Consider the following 23,212-nt stretch of genomic DNA (forward strand, 5'->3'; position numbering starts at 1 on the left):
TAGATTTGCTTTAACATGTTTTTTTAGAATCTTTACATGAGTGTTTGTGAGAAATCAGCCAGTATTTTTCCAACTTTTCCTCTTCTTCCCTAATTTTGTTTCAGTTTTGTATAAGCCCTGTAAAAGAATTTAAGAAGCGTACTTCTCTTTTTTATGTGAGTGTTTATTGAAAATAGAGCTTATCAGTTTCCTAGAAGTTTCGTAAGACGTGTCTTTACAACCATTTGGGTCTAACCTTTTTTGCAGATAGGTATGACAAAGAAAAATTAATTTGTTTAATGTTTATGAATCCATTCAGTTTTTTATTTTATCATGTATTAAGTTTATTAAACTTTTCTAGAAAATTTTCCATGTATTTCCTCTGTGTTATGTATGATATTCCCTAATTTTTTTTCTGTATTTATGTTTATCTGTATTCATCAGACCTTTTTATCTCGAATACTGTCTTTGTGCTAATTCTGTTTTTTTCACAATATGTCTTGGCTGGATATCTTAGATTCTAAAGATTTATTTATTTATTTATCTGAGAGAGAGAGAGAGAGAGAGAGAGAGAGAGACAGTGAGCACGAGAGGGGGGAGGGTCAGAGGGAGAAGCAGACTCCCCACTCAGCAGGGAGCCTGATGTGGGACTCGATCCCAGGACTCATGATCCGGAGCAGTTGCTTAACCAACTGAGCCACCCGGGCGCCCTAGATGTCCGAGATTTCATTAGTTCTTTTAAAGGGCCAGTGTTTGCTTCAGTGACCCACTCAGTCCTTTGTTTCATTACGATTTCATTCATGTGTTTTTGCTCTATATTATTTGCTTACTTCTATTTATGTATTGGTTTAGTATTTTTCTGACTTCTTAAGTTGAATGCTTAGTTCATATGTTTTTCTTCCTGGTTTTTGTATGTGCATATATGTACACATAGTTCTATGTTTGGAAGATGTGTGTGTGTGTGTGTGTGTGTGTGTGTGTGTGTATTTCAGTTTTGCGCTATATGCAGATGTGAGGCAGTCTTTCTGTTATTGGGTTTCTAATATTACCACTCAGTAGTCAGAGAATGAGGCATCTGTGATATGTATTTTTGGATCTTTGTGATGTGACTTATGTGTCTACATGGGCAGGCCAAGTCCAGAAATAAAACCATCATGAATCCTTGTAGAGTTAGTTAACCCTTGCAATTCAAAATTCAGTTAACCCATACAATTAAGAATTCGTACAATTTTAGTCTCTCCTTGCTTTGGAAAGGCAACACTGCACAATGGTTAATAACTCAGATTCCAGAGCAAGTCTAGAGCTTTCATCTGCTAACTGCGTGACTTTGGACAGGTCATTTAAGCTCTACGTTATCTGTAAAACAGGGATGCTGATAGTAATTACAGGACTGTTATGAGGCTTAAATTAGTTACACAAAAATCCCTTTCAATAATCGAAATCTTTACAATAATCCTGACATACAATTAATCTATATAAATTTTAACTATTATGTTTATATTTGACATCTAGAGCATCCTTTTATTTTTTTTAAATTTTGTTCAGCTATGTACTAAAATGTCTATCCAACATTCTCTGTGGACATAGCAGAAGTGGTATACCTCCTTACATAGTAGTTCCAATGGCCATGCAGCCAGAATTCCTCTACCAACATTCCATCCTTCCAGAAGAGTGAACATTACTCCTTCTACTGCTGACACTCCCTTGCACTTTGCTGTGATTTATCTAATTATATTTGCATGTCTGTAAAAATATACTGAGTTTACACCATCTTGGACCAAACCCCAACTTATTTTAGACAACAGCCAAGGGCTTGCTAATGGATAAAATTTTCCTGAAATGTGGAAAGTGCAAAAGTCTGGGGGAAAAGTACTTAACAAGAAAAACGTATAGCAGGAAGAAAGATACATGGGATTAATTTGCTGAAATCAGTTTACTGAAGGAAAAAAAAAAGAGCTCCACCTATAATGTTGGTTAAGTAATAAATTAGAAAACTTCTTCTAGATCATTCTATAGATCCAGGGTTTGATAAGGATACAAATGAGGAGCTGACCAATATACAGTTCTTGTCTCCGGATAGGTACTGACTCCCATCACCCTATTGCTGAGGGCAAGTCACAGCCAGTTATGTTCCCCCAGCAAAGTGCACACACTCTGTGAGTCATAAAGCTGGAAAATCCAGCTCAGGTCTTCCACTTCATTTTCATTCAGCCACCATTTTAACTGAAATCCTATTCTCCGCTAGAGGACGTGAAAGACACAGTTCATTTGTTTTCATTTTTATTGAAATACGAAAGGTCACATGAATGTGCTGTGCTAGGAAAGGTGCTTTTCGAAGTTGGTCAAGAAGGGCTGGACTGCCTGCGACTGCCTGAAGGAGAGAAAAAGAGCAGAATGTCAAGATAGCAATCCCAGGAAGACCTCAGTCTGTCCCTTCTCATGGTTCTGTTTCCATCCTCTTCCAGGTACCTTTTGCCACTTCCTTTGGCTTATATTTGTGACCCTTGTAGTCTTCTTGCCCAAAAGTATTCCAGGTGATGTTTGCAAAATCTCAGTTACTAGATTATGTCATTTCTCTGTGCAAAAGCACTTGAAGGGTTCTCTCTGTCTCACTCAGGATAAAACATTTAAAACCTTTACCACATGACCACCAAGGTCCATGTGACCAGGCTTCCCACCACTTTTCTGAATTTGTCTCTGCCATTTTCCCCAATCTCATTCTCCTCCAGGCTATTGCCTCTTGGCACTTCTGTAGACACGTGAAGCACATTTCTACCTCGGGGTGTTTATACATGCTGTTCCCTGAAGCTGTGATACTTTTCCCCCCACAGGGACCACAAGGTTCACCACCACCACCCCAGTCTGTCCATTCCTTGTTCTGACTTTACCATTTTATCACTGGAAGGAAACTTTGCCTGAGTAATCTATCTGTAGCAAGACAGCATCCACCCTCTGTGTCTTTAGCCTCCTTTATTTCCCTTAGCTCTTCTCCCTCTCTGACACAGGATCTATTTCCTTGTGTAGTTAGAGTCTGTCTCCCCTCACTCGAGCATGGCTTTCTCAGAGCAAGGACTCCACTTATTTTCTTGCCTGGTATATTGCAAGCATCCGGATCAGAACCTGGAACATAGTACGTGCTTGATAAATACTAGTCCCGTAAATAATTCAGTCCCCAAATGTGGTTCTGTTGGACTAATTAGGCCCCAAAAGCTGTTATACTGAAGTGTCTGGGCAGCGGTGCAGTGGCTGTGTCAGAAACCAGGGGTAGGAGATGGCATGAGCACATACGGAAACTACTGAGATGAACCTCACAATAAATAGAATTTAAATTATGTTTCTGAGAGGGAGACTCACAATTGCCTATAATATAGAGCGATATAAAGCTGCTGTGAGTAAAATAATTTTGGGTCTAACCTTGATGTACCCATCCTAAAGTATTTTGACAAAAATAATAACAGTACTACTACTACGACCTGTGAAGGTGAGTGCTCACAGGGGCTCGTGAGCAGCATGTGCAGGTGTGAGAGCACACTCTGAGTGTGAGATCCGCTCGTGAGAGTGGTGCAGAACCAGAGTCCTCCTCTACACAGGGCAGCTTTTATACTGTCTGGTGGTGGGAGCTCGGAGTAGCGATGCAATGCATAGGCACTCAGAGGACCAAAGTCCTGCTTTGTCCTTGCTCCTCTGTTTCCTGTGTTCTCAGGATCGGAGGCGATGTGTGGTAACTCGGCATGTGGGAGGGGTGGGCAAGGGAGGGAATGAGAGAGATGAATGAAAGTCATAATGGAACCATGAGGAAATTTCTATTTTAATAATTACTACCCTGTGTCCTGCATAGTTCATTGCTTCCTAGCTTGGTTTTGCTCAACTCACGGATGGATTGATTGTGGAGGTGGAGGTAAGATCCAGATACACATAAGTAGAGTAAAAAAACAGCAACTAACCGCCAAACTACATCAACAAGAAACACTAGTGTGACCATCTATGCTGTCAGCTGCCATTTGGTCATTGGACCTCACCACCAATATTACTCTCCCATTTACTTCACTTGCCAACAACTCTTGACCCTTACCATTTTCAATTGCCAGGGAAGAGATAGAAAGGTCTTGTCATGGACATTCGTTCAATGGTGGGCATCTGGGCTTTAACATTTGGTTTTTCAAATGATTTTTGTACCTAAAAACAAAAAGAGGGTTAAGATGAGACATGCCTCTTGTGAATTCTCAGAAAAGATTTTCCACCATGAGCCAGAAAATTCTAGGAATGCAGGGTGCTCCTAGGATTGATGGGGCCAGCCCCATGGACACTCAAACTCTTTGCCACTGCTGCCCCACCTGTTAAAAGTGACACCCCATGTCAGAATACACTCTTTATCTCAAACACTTTGTGCCTAATCCAAGCCCTTTCAAACTCCATTTCCTGTTTTCTGTTTCTGATCTAATAATCAATTTTCCCTTGGGGTCTGTTCATGGGAACTGGATCTTGAGAATTCTCTACTTTCTACGTCCACCAGGGTTAACTCCTCAATTCAATTAGACTCAAATCCCAGGATTTTGTTCTTAAGTCCAGAACACTGAGCAACTTTCACATCCCTGCTACCAAGCTGACCTGAAGTCTTTTGCCACAGGCTGATCAATGAGATCCTACTTAACTTAGACCAATTATTTCTAGTCTTTTCCTGGAAATGCCCTTCCAAGTGCAATGTCTAAATCCTACTCATCCAAAGGATTTAACTTGCTAAGTTCCTATTCAGAGACCCCAACTCATGTCATGCTGCTGTCTTCTCCAATTTACTGTTGGTATAGCCTTCTTCTGGAAGAGTACAACTGTTCTCTGTGTTTTTGAATGAAAATACAACCACACTTTTCCATGTTCTTAATACCAATCCCTTGCTCCCTAAAAAAGGAGGGAGCATATATTTATTTATTCATACATTTATTCATTCAACGAATATTAATTTCTATGTGCCTGAATGTTGAGGCGTTTAGCAAATCCCTGCCTTCGTAAATTCATATTTGAGTGAGTTAATATGACGTAAACGAGGTAAAAAACGAACCTATAGAAAAAAAACCTATAAACTGAGTGCATGGAGGGAGGAAGGAGGGGCGACTAAGGAGTGTCCAGAGCTGGGGAAGCAGCATCAGGTCTCCCCTTCTTGACCACTCCATTCACAGACAGTCTTCTCCTGTCTCCTCTTTCACATGTCCTCAGTCTTTTTTCTTTACAGATCCCATCACAATCTGTAACCACACATTTGTTTGTTGACCTACTTGTTCAGTGACCATGTGTCTCACATGCATATGTCTCGTTTGCTCCTTTGTCGCAGGATAGGGCCCACAAGTATGCCACCCAGTCCATATTTATTTAATAAACTAAACAATGAAAGTTAATGCAAATACCTCCCACTCTTTGAAATTTAAGAACTTACACCCCATGACACACAAGCTTATATTTTATATTATTTTATTATTTTGATCTCCTGCTACAGTGCATTTTTTTTTATTTCCTAAATCAGGTTTTAAACACCTAGATGACGGGAACCAGATCCCATTCCACTTGTGTTTGCCTGACCAGTTCTGCCATTGTCACCTAGCAAAGCCTTCCTGCACAAACAAATGACTAGAAGAGGAATGACAAGCTTACCTTCTGAAATACTTCTATGAGGTGATAGCTCCAAGAATATTTTTGGAAGCATGTGATGAGTTGTACAATGAAGAGAGATCCCTTTGTGACGTGTCTCCAGGATACGTTATCTATGAAGACAGGAAGTGGTAAGCCTTGGGCTGTGGCCTTCACTCTTATTTTGTTTACAGTTTTTTCTAAAGCATAGCTTGGTAGTTATCTTGATGTGTTTAGGAGAAGCAGCTATAACCCAACATTAACTCATTTTGCACAGATAAGAAGCAAACAAACGAAAAACTAGCAGAGGCTGAACTAACAGGGCAGCTCATCAGAACCGCAGGAGACGGCACAGTGGTTGCATTATATTCTTAGGACTGACTGACTTTTAATTACGTGCCCTATGTTCATGCACTTGGCTTTCAAAAGAGGCTTGAGAGATAACTGAAATTATCCCATTTTACAGAGGAAAGAATAGAAGGATTCAAGAATGTTGCCACATTTACACAGGTGGCCATTTATAGATTATATACTGTGCTGTCTTTCACAATATAATAAACAAAATAGGTGAACAGACCCAAAGGAAACTTTTGGAGGGGATGGATATGTTTATGGCATGGATTTTGGTGCTGGTTTCACAGATAATACTTATCTCCAAACTCATTAAGTCCTAGCATATGTCAGTCATATTTCTATAAAGTGGTTTAAAAAGACTGAAAAGAAAAATTTGCAAATTAGAAACACCCAATGTAAGGCTTCTTCAGATGATTACGTAGAGGTCAAGAACTAAACACTGCTCTACTGTTAGTAGGTCAAATAAGCCCCCAGGTATCATTTCCTACTTCTTTTAGAGGGGCATCCCCATTGTCCCGGGGCGTGTGATAGCGCCATCCAGACAGCACCAGATGGGGAGCACGGAGCAGAAGGCTTGCACTTGATCACCTGAGAAAGGGCAGCCAGTCCCAGGACCCTTGAAAACTCTTCTCAAAATGTTGAATGGATTTAGTAGAAAAACGAATCAGTCATTTGTTTTAAAATGGTATATGATAAAGGGGGTTCCTTGCATTAGGTTGTTTTAATGTTTGGTGTACCTTTGACTGTAAAGCACAGCACTTATAATAAAAGCACAGTCTTAGAAAGCAAGGGGAAAAACAGAGGCTTCATCCCCATAGAACAGACGAGACAAGATTTAAAATATATCGACAAGACTTAAAATTTACTTTGGCTCATTGCTGCACGGAGCCTATGTTGATTTTCTAGAATCATTCAGAGGTGGCCTCAGGCCCACAAATCTCTGTGTGCACTGAAAAGACACATACGTGGGGTCGAGGAGCAGAAAGCAACGAAGTCCTTCTCGATGTGGACCTTCTGGACGGCATCACTCTCCAGGAGCAGAGGTCGATGTGAGAAGCTGTTGGTTGAGGCCGCTGGTGAGTCACTGACCCACACTTCCCCAAGACTTTCTGTGGAGATATCAACTTTCTACACACTGTGTGCCTCTCAGGATGACTAGAGCAATTGCCCACCTCTTCGTTTTTAAGTAGTTATTCCAACCAGTTAGGCACACGCACGCGCACACACATGCACACACACACACGCACACACACACATGCACACACACGCGCGCGCACGCACACGTGCACACACACACGCACACACACACGCACACACACACGTGCACGCACACACACACACACACACAGTGCTCTGACTTTCTCTAGGGTCCTTCAGCAATGTGCCAATTAATGCTGACAGCATCACAAAACTAGAAGAAACCATTTACTAAGAGAATAGAAGTTAAAGCCTTAGTTGCCTCATTTCAGAGAGCATAGTTACATTTTTTAGGTAAATTATGTTTGTTTCCTTTTCCCCCCAAACATTGCTCTACAAAGCTAAAGGACAGTTGGAAGTCAGGAAAAAAGAAGTTTCTTTTGACTGCCATCCCAAGTTCCCTCACCTTTCTACTCACTTCCCTTTCAATATGCCTGATTAAAAAAAAAAGGATGCTTAACATAACAATAAAAAATTTAAATAAAAAAAAAAAAAAAAGGATGCTGCTATTACATAATATGCTCACTTTCAAAGGAAATTTTTCTCAAGCCAGAGATTGTCAAAATGACTGTAAAACATTAACAAGGAAAGCCCTCATTAAAATCATTTTGTCGCAGGATTTGGATATTTATGTTTAGCTTCAATTTAGTAATTCTGGTGGTCTTCTTCACCACTTCCCCTGGATTAAGTTGAACAGAAATTTGTCAGCCGATGGGACAAATGCTCATGATACCAGCCCCCTCAGGGGAGTTTCCTACTAATTCAGTCTAGTTTATTTGCCCTGAAAGGGGTCGAAGATCGTCTCCTCTAGAAACAAAGCACACATCACAGTTCTCCCCAGACACCTTCATGACCGTTGGGGTTTCCATCTCAGAACTCACCACCTCTGCAGGCCTGGATGATGATGACCTTGGGTTTGTCCCTGAGGTTGAGGCAGTTACGGTTGTTGAAGATCTGGAAGATGGTGTCATAAGGTAGCACATCCGGGTTTTCCGGGCTGAAGGCAGTCCCGCAGATTCCACTCAGGATTCCGTGAGACATGAGCACCAGGAACGTGCTGTCTGAGCACTTGTGCTCTGGGCGGGCGGCGAATGCCCTCAGCGCTGACTCCATATCCTGAAAAAGACCTCCAGAGCTCACTTTGATAGGAGAAGCATTTCAGTTGGTCTCACCTCCTGCTTATCCTGAGCAGCAGTGTAAGAAACATCCAGAATGTTCCACTCGCTATGCCTTCACGCACTGCTTGCTCGAGGGCGGCTGTCTGATCTTTCTTTCTATAATGGAGCAGTGGTTAGAACTTTCCACTCCTGATGACATTGTATAAACTCCTCTTGATATATTTGACAGTCACTTTTTGTCACTTAGGTACTTTTTCCTTTCTGTCTCTCTTTCCTCTCATTACTTGATAAGAACCTTGGGTCATAAATGCATCCTACCAGATCCCATAAAACCCTTCCCACTGTGCTTAGAATAAGATCAAACCTCTGATGTACAAACACCCCTCCCTCCCCCTGCCTCATCTCCCCCGGTCTCCAGCCACCCCGGTCTTGCTGTGCAGCTACTGTGTGGCTCCCATTCAGTTCCAGATGCAGTTCATCCGCAGCTGTCCAGAGCTGTGTGGGTCCCCATACTCATGTGTCTGCTCCTGCAGTAACTCCCCAAAGATCCCATCTGACATCATGTTTGCTGGGATCCCCACTCACCAGTTTGCTCTCCTGCTTCCTTTTTACTTAGTTTTAACTTTCTTTTCACTCACTTTTAACTTTCTTTTCACTCTTACAGAGACGCACCAAAGCTGTGAAATTTTCTGTTTTGCTTATGGTACGATTATCCTGCACCAAGCGAGCCCAGAGCACTGCAGCTGGGAGCTTCCTGTCTCATTCACAGACCTGTGCCCAATGCCAGGAAGTGCCCCTGGGACACAGTTGGGACTCGATATGTACACGGTGAGTACACGTCTATGAAATATACATCACTCTAGGATTTTCTGGGGACTATTGGGGCTGAGTTCTAATCATCCCACTTTGGAACTAAGGATTGTCTGGATACACATGCCAATCACTTTGTCCAGTTATGGAACTGAGGATATTTAGAGCTCAAAAAAGACATAGATTTTCCCTGTTTCTTACTTTCATGTTTTAAACACACACACAAATATGGCCTAAGGATGTCAAAGTATTTGCCTAATATGCTAAAGCTAACATCTTCGTAGTAGGATGTGTATTGAATATATACATGTTTGGGGTGGGTGAGGGGCCCCTACCTTAGCAGTGAGGTCCTCTTTCACATCCACACTGTAGCCAAGGCCCTCCAGTAGACTCCTCATCCCTGCGATGTCAAGTTTGGCCCCATCCCTGGGAGGAAGATGATCGAACTCTATATTGCATATGATGAGAGCGAGACGAGTACGATCCTTTTTCTCCTTTATTGGGTAGATCTGCAGGAAATGGATATACAGTGAGCTTGACTTAATTTCCTTTGACACCCTCATCCACCAGTCACTGTTACTGTGCTCAGGGCTCCTTTAGCTGCCCTGTGCCCCGTCCTGTACCAGAAGACATTGCCCTCCTGTCTCTCTGTAATGGATTGAGTTGGCAGTAGCAAGAAGTGCAAATTGGAAGTAAGTTGTCTTTTAAGAACCCACAGCAGGACCCAGTATATAGCTGGGATGGTGACTCAAGAATCTTCAGAAGACTAGACTGCTCCCTACCCTCTCCTCCTCTCTCTTCTCCACCTAGTCGTCTTTCTTAGCATTCAGTCCAGTTTTGTAGAAGCCAGGAGACACTTGGCACCGGCTCCAACTAAAAATGAATACATCAGGGGTCTTTTTTCTTTGGTAACATTATTATTTTGGTACTTTTTTTTTTTTTTTAAGGCATCAACATACAATGCTATGCAGACTTTAATTATATTTTTTTAAAAAATATGCTTTTTGTCTAGGCTTTTCAACTAGAATGCAAACAACTGTTACTCAGCCATGTTCTCTTATAAATATTTTGCTTCTGTAACTACAGCTAAAATTGTCATAAATAACAAATAGATTCGAGAACAAATAAATGAACAAGATGAGAGATCTGTATTCTGTCATGGGGTTGAAAGAGAACTGGAGTCTGTGGGAGGCCACATGATTTCCTCCTTGCTCAGAGTATCTATGGATAAGATTACCACTGTCCCCACTCCCCAACTCTGCAATCAGCATTTTAGGAAATCGTGTCATTAGTGAAAACACTTGTTTCTCTCTTATTCTCGATGTCATGGACTGAGCATAGCACCTCTGCAGCCTTCTCATTATACAGTTTCATGAATTCTTCATGAGGACAAAGCTTGAGAGTATCTGTAGATTCTTCTGGCTCAGGTTGCCCAGGCATGTCCTCGGGACCTGCGGGATACATCACGGATCATAAATTAGGATATCTGCCTTTGTGACCCAATTTTCCCTTAGGAATACTGACAGAGAAGGGAAATCATGGGAAAAAGATCTTCCAGCGTGTAGGGGTTATGATTGTGTGTCTAACCTCTAGTGTGAGGACGTGTCTTTTGAGTAGGAAAGAACAGGAAGATTGTTAGTAGAGGAAGCAGATCCACCCGAAAATGCAGGTATAGGTTTCTGATAATTCTGACGAAAACACCTTGATGATTTGGGGTCAAATTTAGCCTTGCCATATTCAGCAAAAACAGTTTGATTTTTCCAATGGTTTTACTCTAGGGCCCTCACTCATCCACTAGTGGACCTTCTATTGTCTCTGATCAAGAACATCCTGGGTTAAGATTTATTGGAGTGCTGTCCCTTAGAAATGAAATTGAGCCACATGTGCAATTCAAAATTTTGTAATGTCCTTGGTAAGAAACAAAAAAGAAACAGATGAAATTAATTAATATGAGTAATATATTTTAACATGATATATGCAAAATCTCATCCTCTCAACGTGTGTTACTGGTCACGAGCAGCCCTGAGTAGCTGGGTGTGGCTGGTAGCTATCCTGTCGGACAGTGTACAATCCTGAGTCCACTCCCACCCCAGGCACCATGTGCAGATACCCGTGCACACAGGGAACGGAATCTTCAACTGTGCACGGATGCTTGATCTTTGTGGAGGAGACAGACTGTGGTGGCTCCTCACCGAGATGTAAAGTCAGCGACTTAAAGGAGAAACCTATCTAGTAACCAGCCCTGTGTCCGGGGTCGACCAGACGGTTGTCTGTCAGGGATCCTAATGTGCTCTGGATGTCCTTGCCCCCAAAGTGCGAACTAACTAGCATGAAGTTTTCAGTCCATGTTTTCAAATGTGAGAAAATACCTCCTCCCACCTGGGGAAGTTTGTCTCTGACTCATCCTGACCTAATCTCTAGAGAAATGTAGGACTGTCCGACCCCGCTTGGCCTCACTTAACTGAGATTGTGCAAGAAGCTTGGAAAGTCCTGAGCCCGCCCTTGGAGAAATGAGGAAGAGGAATCCATAAACAGAATTTAGCAGTTTGCCAAGACCTAATGTAACAAGGATTTTGTCCCTGAAAGGAATAAACCTTTGTGTTCAGTGACACAAGCCAACCAAGAAATCCTCTGATTTTCTTTTATTTAAATGACAAAAGCAATGTTATCCTGTACAAAATTTTCAGTTTTTATATTTTATACTTTTTTTTCCTGTTTCACTCATTTGTTTCCATTAGTTTTTAAATAACATTTTTGTGATAAATGTCTTTCTAAACTGAATGCTAAAAACCTGACCTCTGGAGATGCAGCCAATTATAAGTCTTTAAAGAAACCAGGCTTTCTGAACATTTCTTAAACAGAGACACTTGCTCTCCCTTTGTATTCCAGAAGATTCCACCAGTGTGAGGACGTCCAGGCTCCTGGGCTAGTCTCTGGTCAGAGGGTAAATTTTCTCAGCAAAATTCTCCTCTGTTTCCAGGTTGTGTCCAGGTTTGGTGAACATCCTAATTAACAAACATCAGCTCCTAATGACCATCTTGTATCTGTGTACAGATACCGTGTTTGCAGATAAAATTGAGAATTAGATAGGATTTCTATCTCACATTTAATAGTAAAGTTAGCATGAAAATGAATCTTTCATTACAACATAATAAATACTGTAGTGCAGCCTGCTGCCCAAAGGGGGTTCCATTTGCCTGGCAGCACAGAGAAAGAAATGAGAGAATTCGTAGTTTAGATAAAAATTTTAACGTTTGTCTTATCTGTTACTTAATGAAATGCTCAAGAAACCCCTTAAACTGATACAAAAAGGAAGAGACTGGTCCAAGGTAAAACAGAGCCATCTCCCTTGGCAGGTAGGCATCCAAGTAGTTATTCCCAAGACTAACAGTGCTCGTTGCGTAGAATGCACATATATGAGTTTGTTGTATCAGAATGGTATCCGTGTCCAGAAGGCCTGGCCAAGGTCTTTCCATATGCCAGTAGCCCAGCTCACCCAGCTTCCTGGCCTGCAGGAGCCCTGGGATTCCTCCGGGGCCCCCGCATGCAGAGAGCGCCCAGGGAGCCTCACATGGACTTGTTGAAAAAGCATATTTGCTATAGTGAGGTCTCTACAGTTTCTATTGCATTTTGTTTATTATTGCTTCTTATTATTATTATTATTGATCAACTCTGAGATTTCAGGACTGGGATTTGAGCTTAACCTCTGTAGTGAATCAAGTCTGTCACTGGTGAACTTGGGCAAGGGGCTATTTAGGTTCTAGTAATACTTATAATTCAATCTAGGTCAGAATTAAAGTGTTTTAATAGATTGAACACTTTACAAGTGTTCTCCTGATCATATTTTGTAATGTACAGAAATGAGTAAGCACTAGAAAGGTCTAAATACTAGAAGCGAAGTAATACTTTTGAGAACTAGTATCTACTGCATGCCTGTTCTTTATCTCTTGTATTCATCCTGTGTTCATTACATGCCTGCTGTGTGGCTGGCACTCTGCTGAGAGCTACTATTCCCTCATGAAGAAAACACCTGTGCTCTGGATGAAGAAACTTGGTGGATTATAGTCCTGTCTAATTCAGAACAGATCTGATGAGGGGAATCAAGTGTTTAACTCTATAGATGTTAGTTTTGTGAAGTCAGTGGAGTCTTTGGATGGAAATGTTGAATGTGTAGCGAGAGGTAAATGTATCTGGAGTTCAGAGGAGAATTCTGGGTGAGAGCTACTGTCTTCGGAGTTGTCAGCCTGTGCCTGCCACGAAGTCCCTGGCCTGTGAAGAAGTTACCAAAATTGTCACCATTTCCCAGATCCTGAGACTGATGCCCAGGGCGGTTAAGGAGCTGGAATGAAATCATGGAGTATCTACAGTGACGGAACCTGGGTCCACATGCGGATATCCTTTACTACACCATGTCCACACTCAGCTCTTTCTATGAGCAATGGAAGCACAGCGACTCAGCTTCTTAGCTAATTGGAAAGTGGATCCCCTCTCACAAAAGGCAAGATGGCCTCTCAGAGGATGATGACAGATTTAGTAAAAAATTATACATTAATAATGGAAGGATGGTGGGATTATGGAGGACCCTGGAGGGGCCTTGGTGTTAAGTAGATTCTGGAAAACTTGAGACACCCATTGTTAAGTGATTTCAGTTTACCTTTTACACTGGTGGAATATTTGTCTGTTTTAATGAAAGTTTGGACAAGGGCTTGACCTGCCTCCTGCCGTTTCTGTCGCACAGAGTCCAGAAAGACCCAGGGCTTGTCTTCAGGTTTGGCATCATAAAATTTTTTCTTTTCTGCTTCCTCCAATTTCAGAACATCTTTTTCCAACAAGCCATGCAAAACACCAGTAATGAGTTCTTTGCCCACAGTTTCCAAAATCTTAAATGGGTTTTTGTCATGTTTGTCTTCTGTCAGAAATACAAACACTCCTTTAACTATAGGCACAACTTAAAGAGTTTTGCCCTGTCTCTAGAAAGTTCCTCATTATGGGAAATACCCCTGAAAATGCCTTCTGTCTATTTCGCCATTTGCCCCATAAAGTATGTCCTCTTTCATCGTATCCATAGAGTTCTCTGAGCCATCAAATTCACACTGGGCTGCGTTTAATGATTCATCCCCACTGAAGATTTTTGGAGGGAGCTTCTCATCTTTCTTCTGTGACACTGGGCCTAATGCTAACTTCCTGGCCACCTACTGCTTTCATATTTCTCTTTCTCACAGTGATGATGATAATCTGTTTGTAATATATGCTCCAAGGAAAGGCCATGCTGTTGCCTAGAACTGTAAATTTTTTCCACTAGACTGTAGGATCTTTTCTTTCTTCTGTATTGAATTTCCTTGGTAAAAGCACAATGTCTTTGAGTCCATATCTTTGTACCCACATCTCATGCCCACATCTTTGTGCTTAAAATACTTATAAATACTTATATGCTGCTGCATGCATAAATTAATGAAGAAATGAATGAATGACTCTAGACCCCTAATATTTTAAGAACTTATCTCAATAAGAATTCTTAATTGAAAATCATCTGATGACTAATCTTTCCGTATGATAGATTAACTTGACACCAGGGTAATTTACTACTGTCTGGGATCATCTTAGCTGATAGGGTTGTGTGTAGTGTCATTTCCATCCCAAAATTTTTGTCTAGCTTTAATTTAATGGTGGAAATTCTTAAATACCTATTCCTTCATATTTTGTGTATTTTTATAAGAGCAATAAAAGCAGGAACCTTGTTTGTCTTGTTCATTCCTCTCTAAACAGTCCATAGAGCAAGATCTATAACACAGTTGGCATGTGTCAGATATTTTTCTTATGGCCTAGTATACTAGCAATTTTGACAAAATTATTTAGTGAAATAGTATTTTAACAAACATTTATTGCATGCACACTGAATCAACTACTGTGATGGGATCTTACCTACAAATAAGTCAGGTGTGTCTAATTTCCTCATAAAGTTTAAAGTCCAATAGGGGAAAAGGATAGATTTAATTCTTTAATGACAAGAAAAATATAGTAGGAGTTATGGCTGAAGAACCATAGGCCACTATAAGAATCAGGATTCTGAAATATAGTAGCAGAAATAGAAGTGGAGAGCAGGATCTGGATTTGAGAGAGGAATCAGTAAGCTTGGCCACTGCTGGAATGTTGGAAGTGAGGGAAAAGAAAACCCAAGATAATTCAGGTTTCTGGTTTGACTAACTGGGTGATAGTGGTGACATTACCCAGGATAGGGGCAAGTAGAGGAGAAGCAAGGTAGGGGAAGGATGACAAGCTCAGCTCCCTGAGGGAAACATGAGCGTGTATGTTCAGTAGGTACTAGAATAGTCAAGTGTGGTATTCAAGTGGGTAGTCAGGTTTGGGACACAGATTTAGATTTGTGAGTATGAACATGGTGGTAAAGCTACAGGGATGGCCTCTGCTAAGGCACAAAGATTAAGAAGAGAGAAAGGCATAGGACCAATCCATGAGAGTAACCTATCGCCCTCTCACTCTGGGGTCATCCTGTGAACACAGAGTTAATGTCAAGAAAGATGAGGTTCAAAAAATGTTCTTGCTTGGAAAATACCGTTACCTGGTGAAGGAAGAATTGCTGCTTGAGAGTCTGAGTTAAGTCGACTTCCAGATGGTGCACCTGAGGAAAGATTCAGGACATTAAAATAGTCACTTATCGTCTCCAAGTCATCTCGCCCGACCTGTTGGACACTCCCTAGTGAACACACCTTCTGCAGGCCTGTTCAAGGTGCAGCTAACTTAGAACCATACCCGTCACTGAGAAGCCAGAGCCTCGAGCCCGGCTGACTGAACTTTCCCCCTGGAGGCAGAACTAAGGAGTGTCTGCAAGCTACTCTCCATTTCTGCTTTCTAAGATGAAGGGGAATGGAGACAGCAACTGATGTAGATCAAGAGGTCTCTTGATTCTCCTGTCTCAAGGTGGCTCCTGGGGTGACCACTGCTGCCCAACAGGAGTGGGCCATGTTGCGTGTGTCACTCAGAGCTGGCCTGGACTGCGGAGAGAAAACGAAAAAGAACAGGCATGTGCACATGGACACTTAGCTTTGCTAAGATTTACCACAGCAGAAAATGAGGATGAGGTGACCCCCTGGCCAACCCTCAGTGTTAAGTCAGTTTCCCAAGTGTCATTGAACAGGAAGGTGGTCAAGCCAGGATACACATGCTAACTGTCTTCCTTATCATCTGTGGGCTCCTAAGTATGCTACTCCTCCAGCCCACAAAGGCCACCACCTGAGGACGCATGTGCCAGGATCCCTGACCATCACCTCCATAATCTGCATCCATCATACTAGTGGCAGAAGCCACACTCAGAGGAGGAAAACAGTGGGAAGCGCAGTTACAGTGTTTGGTTGCATAAAATCACTCAAACCTATTAATAGATCCTCTTGGGTCACTTTTATGATTGTTGATTTTAAGGACAAGAATTGAATTTAAATTTGTTGAAAGTTTTACGAGGATCTCAGTATGGCAACATCCACCTGAGAAGTTTATTCCAGAAACTTTCAGGATTGGCATAAGCTAACAAATGAGAAATGCTCCCCAATCTTCATTTTATAGTACTTATTGAAGACAGGATTTCCATAGACAAAATATGGTCCATTTCCCTGAATGGAGGGAGTCACAGCGTCAAGCCCAAGGCAGCACACTACAGTTTGTCCCATCCTTCCCACCTAGACTGCTGGAATGCATTAACCATCAGTGAATTCAAGAACATTCTCTGAGGGCACCTGGGTGGCTCAGTCATTAAGCGTCTGCCTTCAGCTCAGGTCGTGATCCCAGGGTCCTGGGATCGAGCCCCGCATCGGGCTCCCTGCTCCGCGGGAAGCCTGCTTCTCCCTCTCCCACTCCCCCTGCTGTGTCCCCTCTCTCGCTGTGTCTCTCTCTGTGTCAAATAAAATCTTTAAAAAAAAAAAAGAACATTCTCTGGTGGAGGCCTTTTCTATGGCAATAGGAAGTAGGTCTTCTTATGACCAAGAACTTTCTTTTAGGAAGATCTCTCCCATTAACGTGCATCCAAATATTATATCTCATTGTCATAGTCTATGGACCTACAGAAATTGGCCAATGGATGAGAGAGAGATGAAGCCATGAGGAGCCTAACCGGGGAGGGACACGTGACAACTGGAGCGGCAGACTCCAGGCTAGTATGTCACAGTGGGTTGGACAAGTGCCTCCAGGCCAATCCCCAGGAAAAAAGCCTTCTCATTTTCAAAGAACATCTTCTCTTTCTAAATGGCTTTGGCAAGTGCCTAAGAGACCAGGGCTGGACTCCACTGGAGCTCCTATCTTCGCTCTGTGCAGGGACTAAGTGACCACAGAAGGGGTGGTTCAGATGTCTGCGCCTGGTCTTGGGCTCTCAGAAGAACTGGAGGTCCAGGGGGCTGGGCCTCACAGAATGGTCCACAGCCCAGAACCACACTAGTGGACACTCTTACTCAAAAGAAAATGCGAGGAGGTACCTAGAAGGAAGAGTCTACTTAAAATCCTTACTTTTCTGTAAGCACTGAATTTATTCTGAGTGTTCCACCATCCCTGAAATATATTTTGTTCCTCCTGGAGAGTCAGATTTTGGAGAGATGTTATAAAAAGTATCTGAGTCTTTACGTCAGATGACTACATAAGTTCCCAGGGAGCCCTGGACTTTAAGGAAAGAGACAGACTGAGAGAGAGAGAGAGACTGAGTCAGTGCTTTGCCAGGATGACTAGAGAATATAGTATGAAGCTTTTCAGACTGTCCTCATGAAGTTCCACAAAGGAGGTATGGCGTATTCGGGATGGGAAGTAAGCATCAATCAAAGGAAGGATCCTGAGGTCAAAGGACCAGGACAAAAAGGAAGAAGCAGGAGACTTGCAGTAGAGCTACTGATAACAGAAATGGGGCCCTGAGGCCAGGAACTGGGAAGTTGTCTGCAAACTAACCTGACCAAGGAAGAAAGCAAACGTTGGGCACAAGGACATGGGCCCGCCATGCACCTCAGTGGGAGGATTGACCCTTACCTGAGGAAAGCCCCATCTTCTCTGCAAGGAAGGAGTCCTCTTCACGAATATAACAAATAAAAATATCGCATGCCTGTGACCCTTTCCGAACAACAGAGTCAATCAGAGCTCGGGCCTTATCCATCACCGTAGCATTTTCATACCGCACTCTCTCCATCTCCTCCTGGTTCAGCACTCTTTTCTCTAAGAGCTCATCCAGCAAGCCGTTGAGGGTCCCTGTGTTCACTGAGCTGACAAACAGCTTCCGCTTGTCCTTCAGGGTCTTGTCTGAGTGAAGCACAAGGATTCCTCAAGTCATGAAAACAGTCTCATTTCCTCTCAGCTCAGCACCAAGGAGTAGCCTGCTTTAGACTTGACGTCCCTCCCCACGCAGCGCAGGACCCCTGAAGACCCCCACGGTCTCTCAGTGCCCCCTCAGCATTGACCCTGGGTGCTCACTGAGCAGCCTGAGGACTGAGTTGCTCTCCTGCCATTTGCATCTGAAAACCTGGGATCATCCCCACATGCCCCACGTGTACTCAACTCCGCAAAAGAAAATAATGAAGAGTGATGTCCCATGTCCTTTCCCGGGCCACTTCGGCACCCTCTGTCACACTCAGGCCTTTAACATTCAGCTAGGACCACAGAGCATCCCCAGGATGCCAGTGAAGCCCCAGTTCCCTCCTGGCCCTGGCCCGGCCTTTCTCCAGGCTGCGAGGAGTCTCCCGGGCCCTCCTTTTGCCTTCCCACCTGCTCCCCAGTGGCCCCCACCCCCCATTGTGCCCACCCACACAGTCACAGAACTACAGAGCAGCCAGGACTGTGTTTCCCCCAGACACGCCCTTTCAGACGGTTGGAGACTCACCAGCCATGGCTTTTCTCTCTCAGCTTCGAAGGACAGTCTGAAACTGAAAGCATATCCACCTTCCCTTTCAGCAGGGCATGTGTGCTTATTGAGAAATACCCACTGCTCATGCACAATCATCCTGTTTTGTTTTCCACCACCCCCCCACCCCCCACGAAAAATAGTTCCCTGAAACCTAGCCTGCATCGAGGAGCGTATCTTTGGGAAATTTCTTTCCCTGGCACTTGGATGAGATCAGAGGAGGGGAGCAGGGCTTGGAGAAAAAGTGCAAAGTGGCAAAGTGCACACAGGGTTTGACTCGCACAGCGCTGACTCTCCCATTGATTAGGAATTAGGAAGTGTGATCTGGAAAAGTCACTCCTACTTTGGCATCTTAGTCCATCTAGGCGGTGAGCGCGAAATACCATAGACGGATGCTTCTGAAGGAGAGGGATTGGTTTCTCAGGGCTCTGGAGGCTGGGAGTCCACGCTCAGGGGCCAGGCTGCTGACTGCTCACCCAGCTGGTCCTCACCTCGCGGAAAAGGCAAAGGGTTGTCTGGAGCCTCTCTTATAAGGGCTCTGCCTTCATGACCTGATCAGCTTCCAAAGACCTCAGCTCCTACTAACATCACCTCGGGCATCAGGTTTTCGGCACACGGATTCTTGGGGGGACACAGACCCTTAGTCTGAAGCATTTGGAGAAGCTGAGCACCTGCGTCCTGTGCCCCAGCCAGCAGCTCTGGGTGGCGTTCCTGTGAAGCCATCTTGCTTTTAGGAATGGAAACAGCTGGCACCAGAATCAAAAGTTTTCTTTTCTACTGCTCTCCCGTGGCAGATGGCTCTGTTTTGAGGGACACCATAGAGAGTAAAAGTCAGGCTCTGGACTCGGAATATCTCACGTAGCAGCCTAACCATTCATTCCTTATACAATCTTAAGAGAATAAGGACGCAGAGTTATTAAAATATCCTCTGTGTGTGTGTGGGTGTGTGGCCGTGTGCACACGTGTGAAATACGTGAATTAAACATTCACAGCTGTAGTATTGTTGTTCTAAAACTCTATGTAATTAAAAACAAACTTGCCTTTTGACGTGTGTGTGAGTCACCAGCTTGGCTTCCTGTGTTCCAGGATAAATGTTAGATTTATATTAATTAGAATAAAATTCACCATGTAGATTCTAATCTGAGTTTTTTTTTGGGATACTTTGATTTTACTTTGCTTCTTATCCCACGCACTTTGGGGCACAGCCTTGCGCTCCTTGCCACACAGAGAGACGTTGCAGGGAAGGAAGCGGAAATGATAGGTTCCCTGCTGCAAGGAACCTGTCATTTCCGCTTCCTTCCCGCTTTTATATGTATATATTTTTGAAACACCTTGAGGATTTTGCATGAGGTTCTCTGCCCCAGCCGGTCACGGAGCGGAAGCCTGCTGGGGTGGCATCCAGGCCTGGGGATGCAGAAATGTAGGTGTGGGTCCCGAGCGAGAGCCACTCCATAGCAAAGGCCGCTCACGGTAGAACAAATACCTTACGAGTCCAGTTATATAGAGTTCTATAAAGAGTAGGAAAACCTAACGTCCCCTGTTGGAAATCACTAACTGCCTGAGGACGAGGCAAGGGAAACTGAGCGTCATGGGCAGGGGGGGTCCTCCGGGGGTGGGGACGGTGGGGGGGATGGAAATGTTCTGCGCCCTGACTGGGATGACATTATAGTAGAACGCACATTCATCGGTAATCACAGTGTACCGTTAAGAGGGATGCATTCTATTTCTTGTAAATTATGCCATGATAGCACTGAATCTTAAGCACTAAAATCAGCGGTTATAAGGAACACCTGGATTGGAATGGAGTTTCTTCCCTTTTTCTGGATGCACTCAAACCACCACAAAGTGGTCAAAAGTGGTAAAAGAGGGAGAGTTTCCATTAGTGACTGAAACAGGGACGCCCACAGGTAGATGGGGGTTGTAGACAGAATGGAGATAATTTATAGAGATGATGAGCGTATCAACTAAGATACGGACCTAGCTAATAGCCTTACATGGAAACACTCATGTTAAAATAAATTAGTGTTGCAGTTGGACTGTAAGCAGCGTTTAAATGGAACGTAAGGATTCAGCAATCCTCATGTCACAATGGCCTGGGGTAGCCTGTCTGAGCAACACTGCCGTTTCTGATATTAGCACCTGTGGGAAGCTCGTGCACAGAGGGCATTTAGAACATTTAGAAAGCCACCTCCACTCTCAGTTTATCTGTCACGCATTCTTATTTATATTTTTAGAGCCATTCGGACATGACGATTAATGCATCTTAGTGAGAGCACTCACCAAATATAAAATATTATTTTTTTCTTCACCTAAAACCTCCCCTTTTCTGCATCCTATTGTCACAGACTTTGAGGCCCAACGGCCCTGGGATTAACTTGCATTCCTTAGCTGCAGATCTTGGAAAGTTACTCACCATCTCTAAGCTTCTGTTTTCTTACCTATACGGGGAGGGAGGGCTCGCAATCATTCTTACTTTCCAGGATGGAATGGCATGAATACAGATCAGGCCCCAGTGCTTCCCATCTATCAGTAGTCCTGCTCTATATCCCAGAAGGAAGGTCATGTCAAAATACACTTCTTTGTAAAATGCTTCCTTTTTTTTTTTTTTTTTTTAAATCTCATGGCCTCAGCAACTGTGTACAGTAGACAGGTTCCGTAAGGATGGATTCTATTTAATGAATGAGAAGACCCAGGTAAGCGGGGACTCCGCAAGCACAAGCCGTGGAGCTTGAGTGAGAAGACAGGTCCCCCCTCCTTTCCGTCCCTGCTCAGGTGGCAGTGTGCGGCGCTCAGCCTCCTGCCCTGGGCAGTGGGAGGACCCGTCTCCGCACTTGCTGCTGGGAAGTGGAAGATGATTTGAGGAGATGAAGTGTAAGCATTGAGAAGGACTAGAATGACAGTAAATGAGAGCGTAGATTAAAGTGCTGTGGGCTGTCAGGAGAGAGTCAATTACAGATGACTTGGAGCAATTAGGGACGCCCGTAGAGCCTGCGGCCACAGAGGGGAAGGCTTGGGGACTGGTGATGGAGGAGGGCGAAGATGACTAACGAGACATTTCTGTGTTCTAGGTACTGACAGGTTCTTTCCCCCACTCAGAAATAATGGAAAATTAGTAGTAGTAGCTCAGTTTTAGAGATCAAAACACTAAGGCCCAGAGTGGACAAGTCTCTTTCTCAATAGTGGAGTCCATGAGTACATGGTGTCATTGGATTGCTTTACTCTAAAGTCTCCTTTCTGTCAGTGATCTATCTATCATCTATCTATGTATCTATCATCATCTACCATCTACAGAAAGTAGAAATGTGCAACCAGAACAACCCAATGAGGAGAATAATATAAACAAAATGCTGAGGCCAGAATCCTAGGAAGGAGGGAAAAACAAAATTGCTTGAATCAAAGGGTGTTTGTTTGGGATCGGGGGAAGTGCATTTTGAGGGGTAGATTAGGTCTAGATTGTGATGATTTACAAACAGGCAGCCTCAGTGAGGAATTTAAAATGGAAACTGATGTGTCAGGCAATGGGGAGCCAGTGTGGATTCTGGAGTAGAAGAGTCATAAGAACATGCCTCCCAAGTAGCTATTTTGCATTGAGTGCTTAACAAAAACTAGGCCCTGGGATACTTACAGACACACCTTGTCTGGTTGCACTTTGCAGATACTGTGTTTTTGTTGTTTCTTTTTTTTACAAACTGAGGGTTTGTGGCGACCCTCCATCAAGCAAGTCTGCAGGTGCCATTTTCCCCACAGCATTTGCTCACTTTGGGTCTCACAATATTTTGGTAATTCTCACAATATCTCAAACTTTTTCATTATTACTGTATTTGTTATGGCGATCTGTAGTGAGGGATTTTTGATGTTGCTATTCTAATTGTTTTGGGATGCCCAAAGTGTGCTCCTCGAAGACCACAAACTTCATCAGTGAATGCTGTGTGTGTTTCGACTGCTCCAACGCCCAGCTCTGCCCATCTCCCTCCCAGCCGCCCTACTCTCTGAGACGCCCAGCCGCCCTACTCTCTGAGACAACGCAGTGTTGAAATCAGCCCTACGCCTAACCCTCAGTGACCTCTGACAGCTCACACTTCTCTCACTTTTCAACCAAAACCTAGAGATAATTAAGCTCAGAGAGGAAGGCATGTCAAACGCCAAGATAGGCTGACAGCTAGGCCTCTTGACCACACAGTTAGCCCAGTTGGGAACTGTTAAAAAAGAAAAACACAGGCCCAACATGGTGTCATTTAGGACAAGTCAGCAACCT

At 43.4% G+C, this 23,212-nt stretch overlaps 1 protein-coding gene and 1 long non-coding RNA gene across 5 annotated transcripts in view; one reads left to right on the forward strand and one right to left on the reverse strand.

The window, feature by feature from the left end:
* Positions 1 to 5,596, forward strand: part of LOC116647053 — a 148,330-nt gene extending 142,734 nt beyond the window's left edge. For all 3 annotated transcript variants that reach the window (XR_004302266.1, XR_004302268.1, XR_004302267.1), the window contains one exon: positions 5,495 to 5,596. This is a non-coding gene — a long non-coding RNA (uncharacterized LOC116647053). The remainder of the gene's footprint in view (positions 1 to 5,494) is intronic.
* Positions 1,773 to 18,989, reverse strand: LOC116647050 (caspase-1-like). 2 transcript variants are annotated; one of them, XM_032428186.1, is made up of 11 exons: positions 18,937 to 18,989; positions 18,093 to 18,359; positions 15,655 to 15,714; positions 13,732 to 13,986; positions 10,422 to 10,528; positions 9,413 to 9,586; positions 8,031 to 8,265; positions 6,918 to 7,061; positions 5,623 to 5,732; positions 4,052 to 4,155; positions 1,773 to 2,350 (listed from the first exon to the last, which is right to left on the reverse strand). In XM_032428186.1, the coding sequence occupies exons 1-10, from the start codon at positions 18,941 to 18,943 to the stop codon at positions 4,057 to 4,059; spliced, it is 1,458 nt and encodes a 485-aa protein (XP_032284077.1). In that variant the 5' UTR covers positions 18,944 to 18,989; the 3' UTR covers positions 1,773 to 2,350; positions 4,052 to 4,056. The 2 variants fall into 2 exon arrangements, with proteins under 2 accessions (XP_032284077.1, XP_032284078.1); XM_032428187.1 differs by lacking the exon at positions 13,732 to 13,986 and having other exon boundaries at positions 1,909 to 2,350.
* Between the last annotated feature and the right edge of the window lie 4,223 nt (positions 18,990 to 23,212).

This window comes from Phoca vitulina, unplaced genomic scaffold (genome assembly GCF_004348235.1).
Source record: "Phoca vitulina isolate PV1807 unplaced genomic scaffold, GSC_HSeal_1.0 scaffold38, whole genome shotgun sequence".
NCBI classification, from domain to species: domain Eukaryota; kingdom Metazoa; phylum Chordata; class Mammalia; order Carnivora; family Phocidae; genus Phoca; species Phoca vitulina.